Source organism: Macrosteles quadrilineatus, unplaced genomic scaffold (genome assembly GCF_028750875.1).
Source record: "Macrosteles quadrilineatus isolate MER2022 unplaced genomic scaffold, UCM_ALF_1.0 Scaffold_8__2_contigs__length_117827958, whole genome shotgun sequence".
NCBI lineage: Eukaryota > Metazoa > Arthropoda > Insecta > Hemiptera > Cicadellidae > Macrosteles > Macrosteles quadrilineatus.
In genome coordinates, this window is record NW_026542601.1 from 93,835,193 (window position 1) to 93,862,453 (window position 27,261).

Sequence of the window (27,261 nt, forward strand, 5' to 3'; positions counted from 1 at the left end):
AAATGTGTCAGCTGGCGCAAGGCCCTATTCCATACATTGGCTTATCGCTTGCTGCACATTTAATTTACTGATCCAAGATACGCCTGGTGATGGATGGCTGTCCCACTAATGTGGTACCTTAGACGGTTCATACATATTTTTTTTTTTTTGCAACTTATAAATTTATTCACAAAATGATACTGTTAGGGGGCATTGGGGGTTCGATATCTATCACTCTCTTAGCTTATAATTTACTTTTTCCTAATAACTTACATAAATAAATAACAATTAAATTCACAAATATAAATTAATTACCACAATTAATAAACAATCATTGGATAAATTTTTCCTACTCATTTTAGGCTATTTGACGAAATTGAACACTGACTTTTGGTTTCCTCTATGAATGTTGTCAACCATTGTGTTTATAAAATTTATGAAAGTCTTGTTCGGTGTGTAACATATTTTGTATTGAAAAAATCCTAGTACTTTTATTATTCAACTAGCTGTACCTGCGGGCTTTGCCCCGTTTAACTTCATAAGTATTCGCTTGGCTCAATCACGTCCTGGTTGAATATTGTTCGCTACGCTAACTAGCCTCCAGGTTGAAGTTTGTTCGCTACGCTCACTCACCTTTTGGTTGCAAATTAGCTGTTGTCATAAATTTAAATAAATAATAGTGCTGCACCCTGTTGGTAATCCTTGTAACTTTAATGCTATTGAACATCATAGAACAGAACCAACTTGTTTAATTGAAACAGCTGTTAAGATTCATTAATTCCTTTTAAACATGAAAAATCATAAGGTTAACATGGGAAAATCCACAGCCACTGGGGCGGAGCCCGAAAGCCCGATCAGAATAAAAACTACTTAGTTTTCCTATTTAATGCCCAAAGAATCGGTGTACTGAATTTCAGCGTCCTAGGTAAGTGGGAAGTGGGAGAATTAGTGATGAGTGAGGGCTTTGCCTTTTATATATTTAGATGTGCTTAAAAACATGTTAAATTTCTTAATCTGTTGCACTTTTGAATGTGTGAATTGTGCTCTTAGTGTACGCCGGAAGCTGTACTATTATCATTATAATACCTGGGGAATTCTTCCTATTGAGTTTTAACAAGAAGGATTTGAATTGGATACACATTTTTTTACCATCATTGTCCTTAAAAATGTTGTTACTGAATACAACTCAGCAACTTAATGTATACAATAAACCAACCTTATACAATAAATAATGTTAAAAGGAAAAAAATATTTAACCACCAGCCAGAAATCTACGGACCCTGTAGCAACATCTCGAAAGTAACATGGACTTAGGGTTCTCTTGAATCTAAGCTGGTCTTTCTCTAACTTAACTTAAGATCAATGGGTAGACTATTGAAAAGTTTAATTCCGTTGTACAAGAGGTGATGTTTAAAAAAGGTCGTGGAGTGTTTGGGAATTTTACAATTGATCGCGGAGCGCAAGGGATAAATGCAGGAATGAGAGCCGACATGAAACTTGGAAAGGTTTTGCCTGACAAATGTCAGCATCTCAAGGATGTAGATGGAAGGAAAGGTTAAAATTCCAGATTAGCTGAAAACCTCCTTGCAAGAATGGAGACGAGGGAGAGAGAAAATGGTTCTTACTGTGTTCTTCTGAAGCCTAAACAAGAAAAGTGTTCTTTGATTTTCAGCAGCAGTACCACAAATCAGTAGAGCATATGAAAGAAAAGCACATCACTTCCGTGATCACCGGCCAATCTTTATTTTTTTTTTATATTTTAAATTTGATTCCTTGAAATATACAAGTCTCACTTTGTTTGTTGTAAATATAATTTTCTGTTTAAAAATTGACGCATTTAATCCACCAACGCAGCCATGGTAAGGTACTTACTTTCCGTGTCCGGAAATCAGACTTCGCTTTTCCAAAAATTCATTCGCATGTAAAAGATCATCTAATGTGCAAGACTGGTCTAGGCGTGGGCAGATCAGCAGATGGCTAGGATCCTAACAGCACCACCGCGCACAAGATGTTTTCTTCGTTATTGGTAAGGTAAGAGACCCCATTTCTGCATGTCTGTCTTGCATTTTGGTACCTCGACCCTAATTCGATTTAGGGTCTTCCACACCGTGTAATGAAGGCCTCCACCAGGAGCCAGTTCCTCCATGGCTGGTATGGGAGGGTTAGTCAACGTGGCCTCCCACCTTGCTACCCGATTGCTTGAGAGTGATCCATCCAGGACTCGTGTCCGTGATAAAAAGCTCTTTCTGCACCGAAGCCGTCGCTCTGCAGGTTGGTGGCCGTGTAATGAGTGACGAGGGTCTGTCTCTTGCTTAGTCCTTTCTGCGTCGGCAGCGAAATCACGTGGATTGATGGAGGGGCGATCCCTATGATAGGATAGAGTTTGTGTGCTGGGGTTGGTTTCAAACACCCAGTTACAATCCGAGCCATGTCACAAACAGTTCCCACAGTCCGACTGCAATGTCAACCTTTTTTGCATGTGACGATGCATTCCATACTGGTTCAGCGTACTCCGCAGCCGACACACTGAGCGCTAAAGCTGAGGTTTTGAGGACATTAGTGTAAGCACCCCAGCATCTGCTGGTGAACTTCCTGATGATATTATTCCTCGCTGAGACTTTACCTCTTGTCGCAATACATGGTAAGGTGCACTTTCATCATTTTGTCTATGTTTAATAAAGCCACCATGCAAGTTCATCATAAGGACCACGGTATATAATAATTATATGGATTGGTTTAGTCTAATATTGGTAATAATGCATAGTCATAAATTAAAGTATATATAATAAAAAATTTAATCGTGTCTTCTACTACCATAAATATATATTTTGAACTTCTATCAAAGAATAAATCATTTATTCTATGGTTCTGTAACTCGTTATATCCAATCTCTGCTCGTCTGTAGTCTGTACTAAATCTGATGAGTCACAAAAAGAGACCCATGCTGTCACAGCTGTCAGCCAGACCAGAGCGAGAGCAACCAAAAACCAAACCAAGCCAGAAGCCGAACCAAACCCAAAAACCGATACAAAACTCGTCAGCTTCAACGAATCCACTGTAACTTATTAACTTATTGTCGTGTTTTAACTTAAATTTAAGCATTACTTAAAAATTTGTGGATTTAAGAGTTGCCACAACAAGTTATTTCGAATAAAGGAAGTGGAGTGAAGTGTGTCATAATTTGTATGCCGACGTCAAGAAAGCTAGCTGTTTAGAGAGTTAGGAGCCGATTAGGCTCACGATTGTTAGAAAATGGATAGCAAAGGAAGAAAAGTAATCGTATGCGATAACGGCACTGGCGTGAGTATCTAAAAGATTTTAACATATTAACTTATATTCTAGGCTTAGGGAGGTTAGGCCTAATATATCTTTCCATTAATCATTAGTAGGCCTAGCCCTAGCTGCAATTTTACTGAGAAATCCTAAGTTACTAGGCCTAGGCTAGAATAAACTGCCAACACAGTGTACCCTTGTGAAATTACAATTTCCATTGAATGTGTACGGTACCTAATAATTTCTGTTTAAGTCGTTTTTAGGCATTAGACCTACGTAAGTTTACCTACCGGTACCAAGTTTCGTAAATTAAAATTTAACATAGGCCAACCCTACTTTTAATATACTCAACGCAGGGGCGGCGGAAAGATTTTTGTTAGAGGACAGAAACCTATGGTGGTGGTCTAAACTTAGACCCGGGGGGTCTGGGAGTAGGCCTAGTAAAATATTAAAGCCTTAAAACATTTTTTTAAGGCTTAAAACGTCCTGAAGAACATTCTTCTTCAAGCAGTAACAAAGAGAATTTACAATTTAACAAAGACACTACCTGCTCTGTCCATTGTAAATCTAGGCCTATATAAGTTAGGCTACCGCAGCCTTAAGTTAATACCCACACGTCTCAAACAAACATAAAATGAAGTTACTTGTGTCCGAACTTCAGTCTTTGAAATTCCCAAAAACTGCACAGCGATTTTCAACTCTATTTTTTATAACTTATGTAAGAATTCCCCTTACCCTTGACCCCCCGGTTCCGCCGCCACTGACTCAACGTTCATTAAGTTTATTTCTCATTGAAACTATGAGCAGCTGCACTTTAGTTTACAACCCACATCCACTCGATTATAACTATTGATATATTGGTTACTGTAAGTTTATTTCATTTGATTGTAAGTTAAATATCCAATCCATATCCCTTTTATTTTAATATCTTCAATCACATTTGAATTACAAATTGACAACTGATCTTGTTCAGGCAAAAACAACAGTGTCTCAATATTTCTACTGACAAAAATTCAAGCTCTAGGTTTGTCACTTTCAGTATCATATATCAACTCACCTTTTGCCTATGTGGTCAGCAAGGATCTTCTGGCAAAGCGTAGCCTACCCATAGCCGTTGTGCTGGAGATTGATCAGGAGCACCGCACCATCAAAAGGGGATCTTTGCTCCCATGCAGGCTGAAGGTAGAATAAACTGCCTGCAAGCACTTATTCTGAACATATGCTCTCGCAGCCCAGGAATGGGCACATCGCAAGAGACTTCAGCTTCTGTTTGGAGTTTTCATCAATTATCATGACCAGAAACTGTTCGCCAGGGTTTGAGTTTCCCTCAACAACTAACTGCTAAGTTGTCCGTGTCGAGGTCATTATGCAGCTTGAGGCCCTGCATCACGCCCTTCTTGTTCATTGCCCCCGTTGAGGTGGGAACAAATGCTGATACCTTCATAGCTTTCACAAGCTCTCTGTCTGGAGCAAGCTGTAGCGAAATTCCCTCGAAGGGACTCAGCTCCTGAACTTGCTTGACCAGCCAATCCTTGGTGGCTGCGTTAGCACAGCCAACCACCAAGGCTCCGCCTTCAAAATGGCAATTGCTTATCCTGACGTCTTTGCCACAAATGACCCGCCTCGACAGCTCACCCTTGATTTTGTTGGCTTCAGCCTCTGTCAGATTCCTTTCCGGGTGTTCAGATCTGGCGATGGCCATCTTCTCCACTGACAGTGTCTCCAAATAGGTAAGTGCCGTGCTCTCTTTTAAACACCCGACCCCTCTCCCTCTTTCTTCCTCGTCTTCTTTTTCTCGCCCTGCTTTTTCCCAGCATCCTGGTTCCCGGAGGATCTGGCCTCGCAAGGAGCAGGGTTCGGGTGCTTGGCAGCCTATGCCAACCTCCTCTCACTTCTGGATAGCATCTTTTCGCCTTTGGCTAAAGCATCCGCTATCCTCCGTCTTCGCAACTCGCCCCTGGAAAGTCATTTTTTTCGTTTCTTTCCGGTCTCCGCAAGCTTGTTGTCATTGTCAGATTTCAGTAGACCTTCCTCCTTCAATGGTGTCATTTTTTTAACCTTGGTGCGTTCCCCACTTGTGTTGTTCACAAATAAAACTTGTAGAAATTGGCTTAGGCCTACAGGTATGAAATAAATCAATATTATCTACCAACATTACCCTGATAATAAAAAACACCAAAAACAACAACAAATGTTTTAACAATTTAATACAGAAATACTATCTTTGTTAACAATGGTCTTGTGTCACCTGGTATTGAATGTGTTAGGTAAATATAATATTTGCCAAATTGTATCAGCAGGCCTAACTAACATCCAACACATGTTTTTAACATTGTTAAATGTGTTACAGTTTGTGAAATGTGGATATGCTGGATCGAACTTCCCTGAACATATTTTCCCTTCAGTGGTCGGTAGACCAATTATAAAAGCAGTAAACAAGATTGGAGACATTGAAGTTAAGGTAACTTGAAACTTAATTAATTCTGTGGATTTCTTTAAAATTCTAAACAGAGTTGTCTATTTTCTCCCATAGGTATAGGCCCTACTATTAATTAATTATTACATCCAGTTCTTCCTTGTGATTTTCATAAACTTAATAACTTTAAGTGTTTTTAGCTTCATTCCTGGAAATTTTCCAAATAGGTAGGCTATTTGATTATACTTACATTATTAATATTGGAAGGCTAAGCAAGGGGATTTAATCCAACAGGTGTGTCGGTCGGTAAACATACCTCTGTTTTACACATTTATCAGTTGATCGTTTTAATTGAAGTGCTTAACTTAAGCTAGTTTAATTCGACAGGCCAGTCAAAACCATAATTGAGGATATTTAAATTGAAGGGAACCTTATAAATGTACTAACGGGCCTACATTGAAACATTTGGGTCTCACTCACCCAAAGAATGGGCTGTTTCTTTTTTTGTCCACTCCATTGGAATTTTTTCAGAGGAGAAGAGAGAGAGAGTGTGTGTTATTCAAACGCGTTTGTTTGGGAAAGTGGTCTAAATCTATAGTTTGTAGTGGCGTTTTTCATCAAAAAGCTGAATTTCTTTGTTTTATAGAATATGAACTAAGTTTTGTGTATTGATTTTTTAACAGGTTGCGTAAAGAACCCAGCAAAGCCACTAAAAATTTAGTTTGTTTACTATTACTTTGATACAATTTTTAATTTTATTTTATTTACAGGGATATTGTGTGAGAGTAAGGAACTTAATGTGTAAGAACAAATGCATGTGTAATGTTTTTCATGGAGCCTTCTTTTACTAACACCATTAGTTTTAATCAATATTTTTTATATGCTTGGTAATAATATGAATTAGCATACATTTTTGTAATAACCAATTTTAATAGGATGTGATCAGTGTGGTAAATTTTTACAATTTACTCAGCTTAAAATAAAAATAAAAATGTGTGCAACAAGTTAAATTATGAGTTAGAATAGGTCTTCAAGAAACAGGTATGCCTACATTTTTTCAGTGGCTAACTCAATTTAGATAACAAAAAATAGTGTTTTTGTGGGCCTACCTGCCTTACTGGTACATGCAAGTGTTAGTTTACTCTATTTAAGTACGTTGCTCAATAGCGTTTTACAGTTATCTAGCTGGCCCGTGCGAAACATTCACTCTGAATCCTTCTGAAATCCCGCTTACACAACATATAGTTTATACTGCGTTGTAAGTGCATTGTTGATTTAAGTAAGGGTCTACTTCAGGAATAGATGTCATTTTACATTTTAGACACCTAATTGACTTTTTCAAAATACAATAATAAGTTATTTACATTTTAACATGTTTACAGGAAGTTGCAGGATTTTTTAAAGTTAATCTTTGAAGTAATAATTTGGTCACATAATTTAGTTCTATACCCATGCAATCTAACATAAATTATTAAGTGAATAATAATCGTGCGTACTATCTCAGGTATTCAAATGCCTCCCAATTTGTCATTAACCAACCACATTACTGTCATTAAAAGAAGGAACTCCAATAATACTAATGTGAAACTTAAATCCACCCAATCTGTGCAACAGAACCAGACTGACGATTACCAAAAATGACAACAAACTTAATCGAAGCAACAATCATCAGTTTAAAGGAGATAATGGTCTTAATCCCAAGTATATCAATGATTTAATTCGAATTGCCCTTTGAATTCAAGCGACTACAATTTCCTTTGCGTCTTGCTTTCTTTCGCAATCACCATTTTAAGACACAAGGGCAGTCCCTGACTATCACCGGTTTAAATTTAGAATTGCATGCTTTTCACACTGACAGCTGTATGTTGGTGCTCTTGTGGTAGGTACGCCTAAAAACTTATATTTATACACCTAATGAAAAAACAAAAAACATTGTTTATCCACTGGCAATTAAGTAAATTAAATATACTATTTTTGTTTTTGGTATACATTTTTATTATTTATCGTAATGAACAAATTACCATTTAAAATAATAGTTGTTAGCGGAGCAAACGAGCACCGGGTAACTGCTAGTAATGTTTATAAAATATTATTTAATTAGTAGCTATACCACTACAATCTTCATGAATGGTAAATTTCTTTTTACTACGATCATTTTTGTGTATTTGAATGAATATTTAACAAAGAAACAAGAAATGTGCTTACTCTGTAGGTTTGCTGCAACATCGACTTTCATTCTAACAAAATAACAGTTTGGATTTTGATAATTTTTATTCAAACCTTCGGAAATAATAATATGTAGATATTAATAAATTGTTTGTGTTTGCTGTAATCAAGGGTTCACCATATTTTTTTGTGCTATAGTGTGAATATACAATTTATATCATATCACATTGATTGTGAAAGAATCTTTTTGTAACCAACTAATCTTCATGCACATCTGTTGTAACTTTATTAGCCTTCTTATCGTAGTCAATCTCGATTATTATATTTTTTACTTACATGCATGATTTCTGAATGTCTAAGCTCAGCTGAAAGCTTTCAATAAAGTATATATCTTATAATTATTTATGTGAAACACATTATAGAAAATACTAGAATAATAATCTAGCCTTTGGCCAGCAATTGCATTTTTCCGGTCTAATGTTTTGTTTGGTTCATGAGGGGTTGGTTGAAGGTGTCAAATTTGGGTTTCCCCATTGTTTACCCTAAAAACGTGATATTTCACAATTTAATTTATGTAATGAAGTGTGATTATTTGCCTAATGGCTACGGAACGGATATAATAAAAAAAACAGTAAATTTAAAATCCCCATGTTTTTTATGGTGAACCTAAGTACTCCTAATAATTATAAGGTAATTGAAATAGAAAATAAATGTGACAAATTTAAAGGAATATTTTATTAGCAAGCCCTAAGTTAAATGGAAATCCACTTAGTGTGCAGGTTTGCTGCGGCAGGGTATTTTATTTTATCTTTACATCCACCAAATTTACCACCCTCAAAATTACTATGCAGGTCTTTGTGTGGGGATATATTATTTTAAGTTTATATTCAACTTTTAAGGTAATTATCAATTTTCAATCATGTAGCCAATCGCTTTTTTATCCTGTAAAAAGAAAATCAAAATGTTTTGTGTTGTGCTGCTTCTAAGGAGCTTCCAGTAAGTCAATTCAATATCAGTTTGAGTTTCGCCTGCAAATTTGTTTTCAATTCTATTTCTAGTTAAAGAATGTTCCTGTTTAGAAGCGTTATGATTGTGGTACTTTGGTTAGACTTTTTGTTTGGCTAAGCTTTCTAGTTGGGTTTAAATTTGAAAAAAAAACTGTATGCCAAAAGGCCCTCAGTTTTAAAACGCATTGATTGAAAAATTAGAAAATGATTTAGTAATTATTTTTCAGTTTTGATATCTAGAAACTTTTATTTTTTGAGATAAGGAACATAACATTCAGTTGTTGGTTATTTAAATTAATCTTTTGTTTTTAAATCTCACACATCCCAAATGTGAACGGTCTTATAGGTATTACATTATTTTGTAAACTCAAAATATTAACAGATTTTTAGACTTTTAAAATGCTGTATAACCAGCCATTCTCGTTAATAACCTCCTTATCTTAGTCAGTCTTAAACAAAGACAGTGCGTTGAAATGAACATCCTTTTGGTGTTGTAGTAGACCTATCTGTTGATCGGATAGCTGTGGCGTTTGGCTTCATAATTTTGTTATCTTTACATTAAGATCAACTTGAGGAATCAAGTTCTAACTAATAAAAAATGTACTATAAAAAATAAACACACCTTTACAACCAATACAATACATGGAAAATTGTGATTAATTAAATTTACAACTCATTAAAATTAAAACACTTTGATATTTCTCAAAAACGCTACTAACCCTTTCAGATTCAAATTTATTTTAATTAATTTTTTTTTTTATTTGAAGATGGAGCCAGGCATCCAATATATTTATTGAAAGAATCAAAATTTTAGTAATATCTGTAAATTTAGATTCATTTGTCTTGTAATTTTCTATATATTAATATAATTTTAAAGTCAAAAAATTTAACACAATGATAATCCCAAAAATGTGTTCAGACTTAAACATTCACAACATTAATTTTTCTTTCAGTGCTATGCAACGATATATCATTGTGCCCCTTTTCCCCGTGTGACAAGTCTAGCACTTTTCGGATGAAATAATTAATAAACTATAGCATTTTTTGGGTAGTTACAAAAAAAATCTAGCATCAAAAGGCTTAAAGGCAACACTGTAGTCCTTTGGCATCAATTCTAATAATTAATGTAAACTTCAGTTATTTACCTCTTAATAATTGTAATCTGCATTCAAATAGCCTGGTTTTCATATTAATGCAACTATTCCTTGCAATTCCAATAGTTAAAAATAGTTAATCCAGCACAGTTATTCTTTCATATTAGCCTATTTGATTATCATCAAAATGTAAATTTTGTAACTTTGCATTTTAAATTTTGTAGTAATCTTCAAGATTCTATTTTTTCTTCAAAGAAATGTTTGTTACTACACTTGTTTTTGTACTATATTGTTTCAGTAAAATGTTGAGAGGCATTATTTTCAAATATTTTACTAATATTGAAAATAAACTACCATTTATTTTTTTAACACAAAACTATGAAAATACACCACAATGAATTTTTCTCAACTTTAACAACTCACAGTTTTACTGAATTATTGTAGAAGGATCATGTTTAAATAATTGTTACTTAAAAGTGAGAATTATTTCAAGAAATGTATTGTTATATAATGTAAAAAATGTTAAAAATAATTTTAGTGGGTATACTTAAAATAGGAATACAGTTGGATGTACAATTTTTGAATTAACATTCTAACCTAATGTTGTTTGATATAGTCGATAATGCGACTCCTTGATAGTCCAAAATTCTTGTTAATCAGACCCTGTTTTGAGAGAATCTTTAAATAACCGGATTTAATCTAGGTGTTGTCACTAGAATCGTGTCTGGTACGATTCCGCGGTTTTGATAGTTAGTACAGTACAGTAAATAGTATTGATTATCGTTCGATTACTAGCTAATTTAACCTAAGTATTTGACTTTTTTCCGTTACAACTTATGCAATTAAGGTAGGTCTAATTGAATTTAGAATGTTGGTTGTACTTGAATAAATCCAGGCCTCACGAGACAGCCTGCTGTAAACTAGAGTCAGTAAGCAAAATAAAATAGTTTTTTTTTATTCAGTAAGCGTTTTTTTTTTGTTTTTTTTTTTTTTGTAAAATTATACTTACACTGATTAACTGTATTGGTGTTATTTTCATCAAACTGAGGTATTTGATAGTCCAACACCTTCCAGGTCCCATAAGTGCTGTGTTATTAAGGCTATTATTAAGAAGCAATTGTGCTGTGTTCCTTAATTTATTGGTTAAATAAAGTGTTAAGGTTTAAATTATTAAATCTCCTGTTTAATATTTTAAAAAATGCCTTGTTTAAAATGCTGTTAACATATTGTTTTTATAGGTAAAAGGCCTTTGGAGGAGTTGAATCATTCTTATACTTGTGGAGTTTATTCAGTATTTATTGAATGTTATTTTATCATTGCTATGAACTGCCTGGCATATTTTTTACGCACAGATAACTTTGGCTCATTTTGTAGCATTACTTGTTTTACAGTTTATGTTTAAGATTATTTTTCATTTATTAATAATTAGGATTTAAAACAATCCTAAAATGTTTTATATCAAGTCTTTTAATCAATAAAGCGTTTTGAGATTAATACTGTAATACTGCTGTAATGTTTTTAGGACTTGATGGTCGGTGATGAGGCCAGTAAGTTACGCTCGATGTTGGAACTCAGTTACCCCATGGAGAACGGAATTGTCCGGTTTGTAACTTTGCCTTAGCTTACATCATTCTCATGGTTTCAGCTCAATGTTTTGGGCACAGTTTTCTGTTTGGTTTAGCATGAAAGTCTGTTAATTATAACTTTTAGTGACAAAAATAAAATACTTTGTGGTTGGCTGACCAGGATTTGCTTTTTAAATAATATAATATATAAGACTTACCGTCTTGAAGCAATCCAGTTTTTGTACTCAGTGTACAGCTGTTTCGGCTTTATAAAGCCATCTTCAGCACATTCTTCTAGAGGTCAATTCATTGTAAATATGCGAACATTCTGGTTCTTGTCAACTTTTTACAACACATTTTACACAACATAAAAGATGAAAACATAAAATTTGTTAGGCTTTGGTACAAAAATAAAAGCTTAGCTTATATATTCATTTTTTTACAATAGTTCTTGGTGATTTTATTAAGACTCTGCCTCTAGGAAAGTGTAAATCCCCTGTGTTCAGTGCAAAGAAGAAAGAACGAATCAATATTTTGGGAACATTTGTCACATTTGGCTTTCCTAGCAGGACATTCGGCCAGTGATCCGTGCCAATCATAACCACATTTCCTGCACTTCTTTATAAAATAATCCTTTTAACCTTTTAGAGCTCTACTGGGCTTGGAGTTTAGATTAAAGATTTTGCTTGGTTTGCAGGTTGCTGTTGTGGTGTAATTTAAATAAAGCATTTGTTAGAAAATTTTTTGTTGTATTACCTTTGGATAAATGATTATTTTAAATAAATAGGTGTATGTTGATATATTTCAGTAATTGGAAAGACATGTGCCACGTTTGGGACTACACTTTTGGACCTGAAAAAATGAACATCGATCCAAAAGAATGCAAGGTTTTGTTAACGGAACCTCCCATGAATCCTATAAAGAACAGGGAGAAAATGATAGAGGTAAGCTTTCTATGGTATTCATCTTTTACAGCAAGATTCCACTAAATTTACCCTGTATTCTTGGTTGAGAATAGTCTCTAAAAGTTTGGATGTAATCTTATACTACAAAATTGATGACTTGAAAATATTTTAATAAAAGATCTTAAAGCTATGCGTACTATTACACATGTAGGCTAAATTTGTAAAACAAGTTAATATCAATGTAGTAAAAATTTTTATTGCAAAAGAATGTGATATTTTCAGGTGATGTTCGAGCAGTACCAGTTCCACGGAGCTTACATCGCCATACAAGCTGTTCTGACGTTGTACGCGCAGGGTCTGTTGAGCGGAGTAGTGATAGACTCTGGGGATGGTGTGACTCATATATGTCCTGTGTATGAGGAGTACGCTCTGCCTCACCTCACCAGGAGACTTGACATTGCTGGCAGAGACATCACCAAGTATCTTATCAAGGTGAGTAACCCGATTGTAGTGGTAATAGACTCTGGTGATACCACAGGACAGGCTTCTACAGTCGTAAAGTGACCTAGGGTTAGTATCAGCACTTAACCCCCAAGGGGGCGATTGTGGAGTTTAGCTCCTTACGTTAAGATTTTGTCCATAAAACTAGGTAAATGTTGTCACCTGGTCATTTCCGGCTCCCTACCTGACACTCCATATTCCTTGATTTCCCCAAAACAATGTTTATACCCATGCTTCCCCTAGATTCAATCTGAGATGGGAGTTAGTGACTGTGGTTTTATTTTCAAGTAAAGGTTATTTTCTATTAACATATAATTGGTTTGGTTTCTTATCACTTTGGTTGGAATTTAACTGCAAAAATGACGTGAAATCAAATTCGATTGAATAAATTTGTATGGTTATGTTATGCGGACTCTCGCGTTTTATAGGATAAGCGCCCGCTCAAGGGTTAACCCTTCTGTGACATCTCATTTAAGTAGGGAAACATTGCCATTTTAACATGAACCACCAAAGTACATAGTAGGAGATAGGCTGAAGCTCCCCTTTTTAAGAGTAAAGTAAGCTCACTCTTCTTACAACTTTAAAATTGGTTGCCGTTGACACTCCGAGGTTTGATAGCTGAAGAATAAGACAACCAATATTACCAGAGACGGGTTTAGATAGTATATGCATGGAACAGGTTCACCTTTCTGAGGAAGAACTTATTGGTAGACTACAGGTATTTATCAGGTGCTTGTACTTTAAGGCAGTGGCGTAAATAACACCCCTACAGCCTCTGCTGTGAGGAGGGCACTGGGGTCTTAGGGGGTGCCGAAGTCTGACTGTTAACGCTCACCACAATTGGAGAAAAAGGAGACGTTGTTTCGGTGACTGCGGGAGACGATGATAATGTCCTTAAGACTGAAAAAAATTCAAGATTTTATGACATTGTTACCGTGACCAGGGGAGATGAAAATGTTATATACAAGACCAAAGAAGTTATAAAAGATTTTGCTCCAATTGTAGAAAAAGATAAACTTGTTTCCGTGTCCACGGGATATGAAAATGATGAGCTACAAGAGTACAAGACCAAAGAAGATAATGTATTTAAGATTTTAGCACAGTCGCGGAAAAATATTATGTTGTTTCCGTGACTGCAGGAGACAAAGACGATGTCAAGTCCTCAGAAGTTGTACAAGATTTTCCGCGATCCCGGATAACAATGACAATGTTTCAATGACCGCAGGAGACAGTGAAAAAACATCCGTCGATGTGAGTTTTTGGATGTTGCCGCGATCTTGTGACAACACTACTCTGTAGAAAAAAACATTTTTCACGTGATGTAAAATGCCAATTAGAACGGTATTGTACAAAAACCTCAATTTAAAAAAATGTCATTATGCTTTAAAGCAGAGCCATCAATTAATGCTGCTTTCTAACAAAATGTGACATTATTATCAAGACTTGATACATCAACTTGTGCAGAAGACAAGTCTTACTGATTATTTAATTTTATATCACAGCTAAAACGTCAGTGAAAAGTGTTTTGTCGATTTTGGCATGACTGTCACTACAATAGACTCCATACTTGTTGCCTTTGCCTTACATACTCTTATTTGAACCTAAATAAATACTCTAAATTGTGTTTTATCACATGAATTTAACTCTTTGTTTTGTAACGGCACTTTGTTCTAATTTTGAAAGGTTATAAAATGGAATTTGACATGTAATTGACAGTGCATTGCTCTTTCTGGTTAAGATACTAGACTCTGTAAATGGAATGAATCATATATTTCCCATCTGTACTCTGTGCCACTTATAAGTGCAGCTGGGTTTTAGAGGTAAGATATCTTCTAGGGTGCCTATGTAATCTAGGGTATGCTAGCATCATTCATCAGATACTTAGTAAAATTCTGTGTTGATAATGGATTCATATGCCTCAAACCTGAAGCAAAATATGAAAGTGAACTAACATTTTTAAACCACACATAAGAATCATTTTATCAATCAAAACTGAAATACAATTTTATTTGCAGCTTTTGCTACTGCGAGGATATGCGTTCAACCACACGGCTGACTTTGAAACTGTGCGAATTATGAAGGAGAAGCTATGTTACGTCGGTTACAACATAGAAACTGAACAGAAGTTGGCATTGGAAACAACAGTGTTGGTGGAACCTTACACGGTAAGTGTAGAATATCAATAGACCATTAACCAGTTCCTGCTATTTATCAGGAGCTGTTATAGTTTACTAACACTCGCATACAGCTGTATCTTGTTAGCTACAACTCATCTAGGGTTGCCATATCCCCTGAGATTACCGGATTTTGACATTCAAAATTTAGCTCCGGGGGATTTCTGCAAAAAGAGAGAAATCTCCACTTTTTTTTACTATCTATTAAAATACATTATATAACAGCACTTTTGGAATAAAATAGGCTACATATTTGCGTCCGCAAATATTATTATGCAATGACTAAAAAATGCAAATCTCGTACTCTCTAACTAACGTTTTTTTATTCCTTAGTTTCACTCTAGTCAGCAACTTCCCTAGTTTATCTTTAGTGATATGCATTTTATGGTCTGCACCAGATTTTTTAAATTTTTTTTCACTGTACCGGTACTCGAAATTCAACGCTGATTCCGAAAATGACGTTCCTTTTCTGCGGAAAACAACCATAACGCGGAAAAACTACCAAAAACAACCAAAAGATTTTTTTTTACCAAAACTCGTCATGTGGGTAGTCAAATTAAATGGCATATTAAGCAGATCACGAATATGCAAGATTTTTTTGGATTCGACAAATAAGCAAGATTTTGACAAAAACTTGAAATACCTACTATTTTGGTTGCTCCAACTTTAGTCTATGTTAAAATATCAGCTGGAAGCTCTGTTCCAGCCACATCTCATTGATGTTGTTACACCAGGTGATTTGTCTATTCTGTTACAGTTGCCAGACGGCCGAGTTATCAAGTTGGGAGGTGAGAGGTTTGAGGCTCCGGAAGCTCTGTTCCAGCCACATCTCATTGATGTTGTTACACCAGGTGATTTGTCTATTCTGTTACAGTTGCCAGACGGCCGAGTTATCAAGTTGGGAGGTGAGAGGTTTGAGGCTCCGGAAGCTCTGTTCTAGCCACATCTCATTGATGTTGTTACACCAGGTGATTTGTCTATTCTGTTACAGTTGCCAGACGGCCGAGTTATCAAGTTGGGAGGTGAGAGGTTTGAGGCTCCGGAAGCTCTGTTCCAGCCACATCTCATTGATGTTGTTACACCAGGTGATTTGTCTATTCTGTTACAGTTGCCAGACGGCCGAGTTATCAAGTTGGGAGGTGAGAGGTTTGAGGCTCCGGAAGCTCTGTTCTAGCCACATCTCATTGATGTTGTTACACCAGGTGATTTGTCTATTCTGTTACAGTTGCCAGACGGCCGAGTTATCAAGTTGGGAGGTGAGAGGTTTGAGGCTCCGGAAGCTCTGTTCTAGCCACATCTCATTGATGTTGTTACACCAGGTGATTTGTCTATTCTGTTACAGTTGCCAGACGGCCGAGTTATCAAGTTGGGAGGTGAGAGGTTTGAGGCTCCGGAAGTTCTGTTCTAGCCACATCTCATTGATGTGTTACACCAGGTGATTTGTCTATTCTGTTACAGTTGCCAGACGGCCGAGTTATCAAGTTGGGAGGTGAGAGGTTTGAGGCTCCGGAAGTTCTGTTCTAGCCACATCTCATTGATGTTGTTACACCAGGTGATTTGTCTATTCTGTTACAGTTGCCAGACGGCCGAGTTATCAAGTTGGGTGTTGAGAGGTTTGAGGCTCTGGAAGTTCTGTTCTAGCCACATCTCATTGATGTTGTTACACCAGGTGATTTGTCCGCTCTGTTACAGTTGCCAGACAGCCGAGTTATCAAGTTGGGAGGTGAGAGGTTTGAGGCTCCGGAAGCTCTGTTCCAGCCACATCTCATTGATGTTGTTACACCAGGTGATTTGTCTATTCTGTTACAGTTGCCAGACGGCCGAGTTATCAAGTTGGGAGGTGAGAGGTTTGAGGCTCCGGAAGCTCTGTTCCAGCCACATCTCATTGATGTTGTTACACCAGGTGATTTGTCTGCTCTGTTACAGTTGCCAGACGGCCGAGTTATCAAGTTGGGTGTTGAGAGGTTTGAGGCTCTGGAAGTTCTGTTCTAGCCACATCTCATTGATGTTGTTACACCAGGTGATTTGTCTATTCTGTTACAGTTGCCAGACGGCTGAGTTATCAAGTTGGGAGGTGAGAGGTTTGAGGCTCCGGAAGCTCTGTTCCAGCCACATCTCATTGATGTTGTTACACCAGGTGATTTGTCTGCTCTGTTACAGTTGCCAGACGGCCGAGTTATCAAGTTGGGTGTTGAGAGGTTTGAGGCTCTGGAAGTTCTGTTCCAGCCACATCTCATTGATGTTGTTACACCAGGTGATTTGTCTGCTCTGTTACAGTTGCCAGACGGCCGAGTTATCAAGTTGGGAGGTGAGAGGTTTGAGGCTTCGGAAGCTCTGTTCTAGCCACATCTCATTGATGTTGTTACACCAGGTGATTTGTCTATTCTGTTACAGTTGCCAGACGGCCGAGTTATCAAGTTGGGAGGTGAGAGGTTTGAGGCTCTGGAAGTTCTGTTCCAGCCACATCTCATTGATGTTGTTACACCAGGTGATTTGTCTGTCTGCTCTGTTACAGTTGCCAGACGGCTGAGTTATCAAGTTGGGAGGTGAGAGGTTTGAGGCTTCGGAAGCTCTGTTCCAGCCACATATCATTGATGTTGTTACACCAGGTGATTTGTCTATTCTGTTACAGTTGCCAGACGGCCGAGTTATAAAGTTGGGAGGTAAGAGGTTTGAGGCTCTGGAAGTTCTGTTCCAGCCACATCTCATTGATGTTGTTACACCAGGTGATTTGTCTATTCTGTTACAGTTGCCAGACGGCCGAGTTATCAAGTTGGGAGGTGAGAGGTTTGAGGCTCTGGAAGTTCTGTTCCAGCCACATCTCATTGATGTTGTTACACCAGGTGATTTGTCTATTCTGTTACAGTTGCCAGACGGCCGAGCTATCAAGTTGGGAGGTGAGAGGTTTGAGGCTCTGGAAGTTCTGTTCCAGTCACATCTCATTGATGTTGTTACACCAGGTGATTTGTCTATTCTGTTACAGTTGCCAGACGGCCGAGTTATCAAGTTGGGAGGTGAGAGGTTTGAGGCTCTGGAAGTTCTGTTCCAGCCACATCTCATTGATGTTGTTACACCAGGTGATTTGTCTATTCTGTTACAGTTGCCAGACGGCCGAGTTATCAAGTTGGGAGGTGAGAGGTTTGAGGCTCTGGAAGTTCTGTTCCAGCCACATCTCATTGATGTTGTTACACCAGGTGATTTGTCTGCTCTGTTACAGTTGCCAGACGGCCGAGTTATCAAGTTGGGAGGTGAGAGGTTTGAGGCTCCGGAAGCTCTGTTCCAGCCACATCTCATTGATGTTGTTACACCAGGTGATTTGTCTGCTCTGTTACAGTTGCCAGACGGCCGAGTTATCAAGTTGGGAGGTGAGAGGTTTGAGGCTCCGGAAGTTCTGTTCTAGCCACATCTCATTGATGTTGTTACACCAGGTGATTTGTCTGTCTGCTCTGTTACAGTTGCCAGACGGCCGAGTTATCAAGTTGGGAGGTGAGAGGTTTGAGGCTCCGGAAGTTCTGTTCCAGCCACATCTCATTGATGTTGTTACACCAGGTGATTTGTCTGCTCTGTTACAGTTGCCAGACGGCCGAGTTATCAAGTTGGGAGGTGAGAGGTTTGAGGCTCCGGAAGCTCTGTTCCAGCCACATCTCATTGATGTTGTTACACCAGGTGATTTGTCTGCTCTGTTACAGTTGCCAGACGGCCGAGTTATCAAGTTGGGTGTTGAGAGGTTTGAGGCTCTGGAAGTTCTGTTCCAGCCACATCTCATTGATGTTGTTACACCAGGTGATTTGTCTGCTCTGTTACAGTTGCCAGACGGCCGAGTTATCAAGTTGGGAGGTGAGAGGTTTGAGGCTTCGGAAGCTCTGTTCTAGCCACATCTCATTGATGTTGTTACACCAGGTGATTTGTCTATTCTGTTACAGTTGCCAGACGGCCGAGTTATCAAGTTGGGAGGTGAGAGGTTTGAGGCTCTGGAAGTTCTGTTCCAGCCACATCTCATTGATGTTGTTACACCAGGTGATTTGTCTGTCTGCTCTGTTACAGTTGCCAGACGGCTGAGTTATCAAGTTGGGAGGTGAGAGGTTTGAGGCTTCGGAAGCTCTGTTCCAGCCACATCTCATTGATGTTGTTACACCAGGTGATTTGTCTATTCTGTTACAGTTGCCAGACGGCCGAGTTATAAAGTTGGGAGGTGAGAGGTTTGAGGCTCTGGAAGTTCTGTTCCAGCCACATCTCATTGATGTTGTTACACCAGGTGATTTGTCTATTCTGTTACAGTTGCCAGACGGCCGAGTTATCAAGTTGGGAGGTGAGAGGTTTGAGGCTCTGGAAGTTCTGTTCCAGCCACATCTCATTGATGTTGTTACACCAGGTGATTTGTCTATTCTGTTACAGTTGCCAGACGGCCGAGCTATCAAGTTGGGAGGTGAGAGGTTTGAGGCTCTGGAAGTTCTGTTCCAGCCACATCTCATTGATGTTGTTACACCAGGTGATTTGTCTATTCTGTTACAGTTGCCAGACGGCCGAGTTATCAAGTTGGGAGGTGAGAGGTTTGAGGCTCTGGAAGTTCTGTTCCAGCCACATATCATTGATGTTGTTACACCAGGTGATTTGTCTATTCTGTTACAGTTGCCAGACGGCCGAGTTATCAAGTTGGGAGGTGAGAGGTTTGAGGCTCTGGAAGTTCTGTTCCAGCCACATCTCATTGATGTTGTTACACCAGGTGATTTGTCTGCTCTGTTACAGTTGCCAGACGGCCGAGTTATCAAGTTGGGAGGTGAGAGGTTTGAGGCTCCGGAAGCTCTGTTCCAGCCACATCTCATTGATGTTGTTACACCAGGTGATTTGTCTATTCTGTTACAGTTGCCAGACGGCCGAGTTATCAAGTTGGGAGGTGAGAGGTTTGAGGCTCCGGAAGTTCTGTTCTAGCCACATCTCATTGATGTTGTTACACCAGGTGATTTGTCTGTCTGCTCTGTTACAGTTGCCAGACGGCCGAGTTATCAATTTGGGAGGTGAGAGGTTTGAGGCTCCGGAAGTTCTGTTCCAGCCACATCTCATTGATGTTGTTACACCAGGTGATTTGTCTGCTCTGTTACAGTTGCCAGACGGCCGAGTTATCAAGTTGGGAGGTGAGAGGTTTGAGGCTCCGGAAGTTCTGTTCTAGCCACATCTCATTGATGTTGTTACACCAGGTGATTTGTCTGCTCTGTTACAGTTGCCAGACGGCCGAGTTATCAAGTTGGGAGGTGAGAGGTTTGAGGCTCCGGAAGTTCTGTTCTAGCCACATCTCATTGATGTTGTTACACCAGGTGATTTGTCTGTCTGCTCTGTTACAGTTGCCAGACGGCCGAGTTATCAAGTTGGGAGGTGAGAGGTTTGAGGCTCCGGAGGTTCTGTTCTAGCCACATCTCATTGATGTTGTTACACCAGGTGATTTGTCTGCTCTGTTACAGTTGCCAGACGGCCGAGTTATCAAGTTGGGAGGTGAGAGGTTTGAGGCTCCGGAAGTTCTGTTCCAGCCACATCTCATTGATGTTGTTACACCAGGTGATTTGTCTGTCTGCTCTGTTACAGTTGCCAGATGGCCGAGTTATCAAGTTGGGAGGTGAGAGGTTTGAGGCTCCGGAGGTTCTGTTCTAGCCACATCTCATTGATGTTGTTACACCAGGTGATTTGTCTGCTCTGTTACAGTTGCCAGACGGCCGAGTTATCAAGTTGGGAGGTGAGAGGTTTGAGGCTCTGGAAGTTCTGTTCCAGCCACATCTCATTGATGTTGTTACACCAGGTGATTTGTCTGCTCTGTTACAGTTGCCAGACGGCTGAGTTATCAAGTAGGGAGGTGAGAGGTTTGAGGCTCCGGAAGCTCTGTTCCAGCCACATCTCATTGATGTTGTTACACCAGGTGATTTGTCTATTCTGTTACAGTTGCCAGACGGCCGAGTTATCAAGTTGGGAGGTGAGAGGTTTGAGGCTCCGGAAGTTCTGTTCCAGCCACATCTCATTGATGTTGTTACACCAGGTGATTTGTCTACTCTGTTACAGTTGCCAGACGGCCGAGTTATCAAGTTGGGAGGTGAGAGGTTTGAGGCTCCGGAAGCTCTGTTCCAGCCACATCTCATTGATGTTGAAGGTCAAGGTTGGTAATGGCAAACTTTTGGGATTCACTTTAGTAAATTTATCATTTGTTAATTATGATTTAATATTGTTGTCTTGACGTAACATGTTTTATTCATAAGCCACCTTAAAGAGTTAGTTTTCAAGCATTTAGGCCTAAAATGCTAGTTACAGACAGTGATGTAATTTATTTAAGAACTATACATGTTTAGATTAGTAGCTTTTTAAACACTTGCTTGAAACACTCATAACCAGGTGGTGCTGAACTATTTGTTTTTTAAAGTTGATACTTTGCAAAATGAATAGAAGAAACTTGTTGGGTATAAAACATCTAACCTTGTTTTTTGATGTGGTCAGGTATCGCAGAGTTAGTTTTTAACACTATCCAGGCAGCAGACATAGACATTAGAGCAGAGCTGTACAAACACATTGTACTGTCCGGGGGCTCCACCATGTATCCTGGACTGCCAAGCAGGCTAGAGCGGGAGATCAAACAACTGTATTTGGAGCGAGTGTTGAAAAATGACATCTCAAAACTCAACGTAAGTTATCAATAATAAAGCAGGTGTGATCAAATCTATGTGGCAGTCATAGAGGACAAGCCGTGGCCAGCTCAATATTATCCCAGGACAAACTGTAGCTCAGTAGAAATCCAATCATCCAGTTCCCCAATTATTTAGATCAACTGAAAGAGAAACAAATAAATGTAGCCAAAAAATAAGTTAATTGCTGTTTTGCCGTAATCCATTAGCCTACATATTTTAATGTATCCCAAATGTGTCTATGCAGCGAATCTATTGCAGTGTTGTATTAAGTGGTGCGATGAGTCATCTGCCTTTGTCTTGTACTTTTTTCTTTAAAAAATCAACTATCTAGATGAGGTCCAATTGATTAGTTCCGCTCAAACCAACATTTGCACATGGATTGTGTATCTGTAACAAAATGAATGTGTGTTACGATGATAAATCCCACCTTTAAAAATGATAGGCCTGTGGCTTCACATGCTACTATTCACACAATTAGTATTCTTTCTAACTAGAACTTGACAAAATATCTACCGTTTATACATTTATAATAAGAGCAGTGCCCAAAACTACAGCGGTGCAAGGAAACACAGTGAATTTGCTTGCGTTGGGCTTGAACACAATCATATTTAAAGCTACAAATATTTGTTTACGATATTCAAATAACACAATAAGGACTTAGGTTTTGTTTGGGTATCTGCAAGTTCATCAGGCTTACAGATATTGGGTTTGGTTTGTAGAGAGCTATCAGGAGAGTTCAAAATGGACTGTAAGGTTATCCCTAAAGATGACTATGGTGTTTTGGTTTCAATTGTTATTCAATTTTGATTTTGTACTTTTCACAATAGCAAAGTATACAAATTTAAATAATATCTCCTATAACAATGCATTACTATACTTAACTGCCTCAGTAAAAATTCTTTAGGAGCATATTGTGGTCTGTGGTGTATCTTCACTCAAAACAAGCTTTGTTATGTAATCTTTGTTGAATTTTTGGCCAGTAGTAATTGATTAGACTCAAGTTATTTTTTATAGGACAGGTTTTGTCATTCGAGCCCAAGTTGTGATGAATACTATTTCCTCTCTAGTCTCACCTTTACATTTTGTGTTTTAGTACATTTCCTAACAGGAAAGTTTTTTAAAGAAATTACATCTCGCTGACCAAGAAGTTTTTTGCAAATTTCCCATTACAGTGGAACTCCAATTAACCGAAACTCCAATTAACCGAAACTCCAATTATCCGAATCGCTTACTTCAACAATTTTAAAAACGTAAAGCTACAGTAATAAGTTTTTCAAATTATCAAAGAATTGTTGTTGAACACATTTAGCCAGTGTGTAATTTTGGACTTTGATGGAACACTACTAACTTAATAAACATGTATAGAACACTTGTACTATGAGCATTGTAAACTGTAAAAATGTTCTGATTTCATTTATTATTAATTAAGTTCATTTAGTACCAAAAATGAGGATTTTTCTTTAAAATTCCTGGAACGGAAAAAAAACACGTAAATCTAATAACACGTACAATGCTGATCAAGAAGTTATTTAATTCCTGGAAGTCCCGTTAAAACTCTGATTATCCAAATTTTTGATTATCCGAATGGGGTCTGGTCCCTATTGATTCGGATAATCGGAGTTCTATTGTATAGGGAATAAGCTATTACCGTAGGTCTCGTGGGGTTGGTTGTATGGGGGATTTTGTGGTTTAAAAATTAGATTTTTCCAGCTTTGACACTCAAAACATAAGATTTTACAAATTACTTTTTAAAATAATGTTTAGATCTTAAAAAACAATTCTTTAGTATACTGAAGTGTTGTCGTATGCTTAACTAGTCGACCTGTGCAAAGCTTTTGCACCATATCCTCCTCAAATCCTACTTAACTAAATTACACAAAACTAAATTTTAAATTTCCTTGTTATTTTTATATAAAATACCTAATTTAATTGTTGTAATTTACTTACTTATACGTATATTTTGATCAAAATTTGGTAGATTTATTTAATTCATAGTGAGATTTAAAATTTTTCTTTAAAACATACTTATCAACTTCCTTTTAACTCCAAATCTAAGTGTACATTAAATTGGGAACTCTATTGCTAAAAGAACACTAGAAAACTACTCACAAATCTCCTGTCAGGTGCGAGATAAGATCCTTACCTCCTACGAGCCTTACCAAGTAGCTATAGGAGAAAGGAATGACTGGGAACAGGGCTATCTTATAATGGGCAGAGCATGCCTGGTATTTTACACAGCTGGAAGTCTGAAGGATGAGAGGTGGGGGTGTATGGTAACAAAACCAACATATCCCTAGCCCTGGGAAGCATAGTGACAGTTTTTCAATCGGAGGTCCTAGCGATTGAGTGCTGTGCGAAAACCATCCTAGATATGCTAACTACGGTGCTATACACAAAAAACGGCCCTTACTTAAAATACTGCCCTCCTATGTTATGTGACATTTTTTTAAGTATTTTAAGTATAAGGGTACTAATTTTAATATATCTTTTATCTTAGCCTGTGGAATCCAATTCTCTCAGTTGAAAATAATTTTTTTGTGTTTGTTGTGTCGAGAAGGACACTTCCTCATTCAGAGTAAACATGCTATCCCAACAAAAACTTGCTAACATTTCTATCAATTAATTTTTTTTAGGTTTTCTTACTAAAGTATAGTACTTTAAGGTATACTTCTGAAGTCACAATTCCTGTTTCACCTACCAAAAAGACCTTATTGGTAAATTCTAATTGTAATTAATTATATGTCTTTGTGGTTGACAATAGAAACTGAAAATCAAGATAGAAGATCCACCAAGACGGAAAGACATGGTGTTCATCGGAGGTGCGGTGCTTGCCGAAGTGATGAAAGATAAACCAAACTTCTGGATCACCAGTCAGGACTATCAGGAGATGGGGAAAAATGTGCTCAATAAGTTAGGGCCGAGATCAAGCTAACTCGTCTGATCTATTTAACCCCTAATCTAATTTACCTTGATAATCATATAAAGATAATTGCATTTATTTGAACATTGTCTATTGTACAGCAATAATTTGGATTGTGTTGAACTGAAGTGGGATTTGCACAATCAAGTTAAATTAACATTTTATTTTTCCATTTAATTTTGAATAGGCTATAAAGAAAGTAGTAAATTAAAACCAAATGGATGTAAATTCAAATGGATTTACTATTTTTACATCAATTATTTTATATATTACATTTATTTATTTATTCTATTCTATGCATGTCAATCCTTCCAAAGGATTTTAGGTGAATCTGCTAATGTTTTCACCAAAGCTTCGTTGTTTCAGTATGTTACCTGTACTGTTACTACATGGTACTCCACCACTAATAATGTATCTTATATTTAACATCCCGTGATTTTAAAAAATTCAATTTTTTAATCTCTCCTCGCAATTTACAAGACAAGGTCTTCCCAAACTTTTATTTTGTGTTCTAATAACATACAGCTTGTTGCCATATATTTCAGTGGTATTCATAATTTCAATTGCATTTAAAAGTTGAGCAGTTTGGGTAGATTGAATAAAATAAACATTGTAAATTGTGATGTCATGTAAAAAGTATTCCATAAAGAGACTAGATGTATATTTATTATTATGTTATTCATTCAGTTTTATCATTTATATTCATTTAAGATGATTTTGTATAATTATAACGATAAGAAATAAAGATTTATTGTTTTATTTGTGTGCATAGTATTGAGAATTTTCCGCCTTACATTATTTAAAAGAAAACTTTAGCTGTTAGTTGCTTTATGCCATTAGAATTCTTTGTAAATGATCAGTCCACAATGTCTACATGTTTTTATAGCAGGAGGATTGGTATAGTACTTAACTTTTTTGATAAAAAAGAAATGAACTCAGGTGTGCTGTTCTAGAAGCGTTTTCAAGAAATTCCTTCAGGGCTCTGCCCCAGTGGCCTCTAAAGTCTCCATATATCTTTAGGGAGAAAAGATTTGCTTACATTTAAACAGATGGATATTTTTGAATTTTAAAACGTTTTTATTAGCTCGCTTTCTTGACCGGTACAAATTTTGATATCAATTTTAAACTAACTTCCCAATGAGCTAGAGACTTCAACTATTTTGTTGAAGTTTTTAAGATTTGTTTATCAGAAACTAAAGAACAGTATATTATTTGATGTGTTCAACATCATTTGTAATCGAGTTTCATCCAATATTTTACGCGATGGCATCATGTCTTGTTCTATCACTATACTTATAATATTTATAATGGGTGCTCAAGAGAGAAGAGAAGTGCTTGATAATTTCAATCATTTCCATCACTAGGCTAAAAAAATTTCATAATCATGCAATTTCAGATGATTATATTGCTTTACAATCCCAGTTCACGTATTTGGTGAAATTGTTAAGGTAACACAGTACCTACTCAAATATAATAATTTTTAAAATTTTTTTTATTATTTAGTTTTGTAGAACCGACTTTTCTGAACACGTAGATAATAAAAATTTAGGAAGAAAAAAATTATTTTTTAAATTTTCAGCTACTTTTATAAACTATTGCAGCCTAATTTAGCATGTCCAAGGTCCTACTACTAATCAAGACACAGAGGGTACGCCGTCAAATATTAAATTATTATAAACATTTTTTATTATTTAGTTTTGTAGAACACACTTTCCTGAACACGTACATACCAAATATTATGGAAGAAAAAATTATTATAAGGTATACAGCGACTTTTATACACTCTTACTTTAGCATGCCCAAGGGTCCTACTACTACCGGTGACAGGGGGTACTTTTGTCGTTTTCCGAGAGTCAAGTGGTTTTTAGTCAGGTACTCTTTTCTTCCTCAATTATGATCCAATTTCAATAAAAATTGGTGTGTGTGTTCCTCATATGATAAGGAACAATAATGAATCAGTTTCCATGACAACCAAAAACCTTTGAAATAAAAAAATATTTTATGTTAAAAAACTACAAAATATTTTATAAATTTTTTTAAAATCATACTTACAATTTAATTTTGTTCAAAAACTTTTTTGCTTCATATTATTGTTGGTTATATTGTATTAAACTTAGTACAAAAATTTCAAGTTCATAGGTTAATATTTGTAAAAGTTATGTGTACCTAAAAACTGTCATTTTAACATGGGCGGGATAGGGAGTACTGTGTCACCTTAAAAGGATTAGATTTTTATGTTTTTTCATAGAGAAATTTTATGCATGATATCGATAGTTATTCCTTTTTCTGGAAAGACGAGTAAAGTCATTTTTATGCGAGTACATTCGGCTGGGTGAAAATATCATAGACTCTGTAGCCCTGCATATGTTTAGGGCCTTTAAGTGTAATAAGAACCACAATAAAACATTGTACAAGAGTTTTATGTTACTCATGACAGTACTATTGGAAAATTAGGTTTAACCCTTCCCGGACGGGTGAAGGATATATCCGCCTAAGTCTTTGGCGATAAAGGACAGGTGGTGGATATATCCGCTTATTGTTTTTGAAGTTCCGAACGGGAAGCGGATATATACGCCTTCTCTTCAGACTGGCAGGTGCT

General features: G+C 37.1%; 1 protein-coding gene across 2 annotated transcripts; it reads left to right on the plus strand.

The window, feature by feature from the left end:
• The first annotated feature begins 2,966 nt into the window (after positions 1–2,966).
• On the plus strand, positions 2,967–25,425 carry LOC128999305 (actin-related protein 2-B). Of its 2 annotated transcripts, XM_054425729.1 has the most exons (10): positions 2,967–3,279; positions 5,603–5,713; positions 6,439–6,453; positions 11,458–11,537; positions 12,309–12,444; positions 12,688–12,897; positions 14,922–15,071; positions 21,126–21,219; positions 21,555–21,739; positions 24,504–25,425. In XM_054425729.1, the coding sequence occupies exons 1-10, from the start codon at positions 3,232–3,234 to the stop codon at positions 24,672–24,674; spliced, it is 1,200 nt and encodes a 399-aa protein (XP_054281704.1). In that variant the 5' UTR covers positions 2,967–3,231; the 3' UTR covers positions 24,675–25,425. The 2 variants fall into 2 exon arrangements, with proteins under 2 accessions (XP_054281704.1, XP_054281705.1); XM_054425730.1 differs by lacking the exon at positions 6,439–6,453.
• Positions 25,426–27,261: the final 1,836 nt, after the last annotated feature.

Excerpts from the sequence above, each read along its gene's own strand:
- LOC128999305 (XM_054425729.1), top strand. The coding sequence starts at position 3,232 with ATGGATAGCAAAGGAAGAAAAGTAATCGTATGCGATAACGGCACTGGC. Across the intron at positions 3,280-5,602 it reads TATGCGATAACGGCACTGGC|TTTGTGAAATGTGGATATGC; the intron begins GTGAGTATCTAA and ends AATGTGTTACAG. Across the intron at positions 11,538-12,308 it reads ATGGAGAACGGAATTGTCCG|TAATTGGAAAGACATGTGCC; the intron begins GTTTGTAACTTT and ends GATATATTTCAG.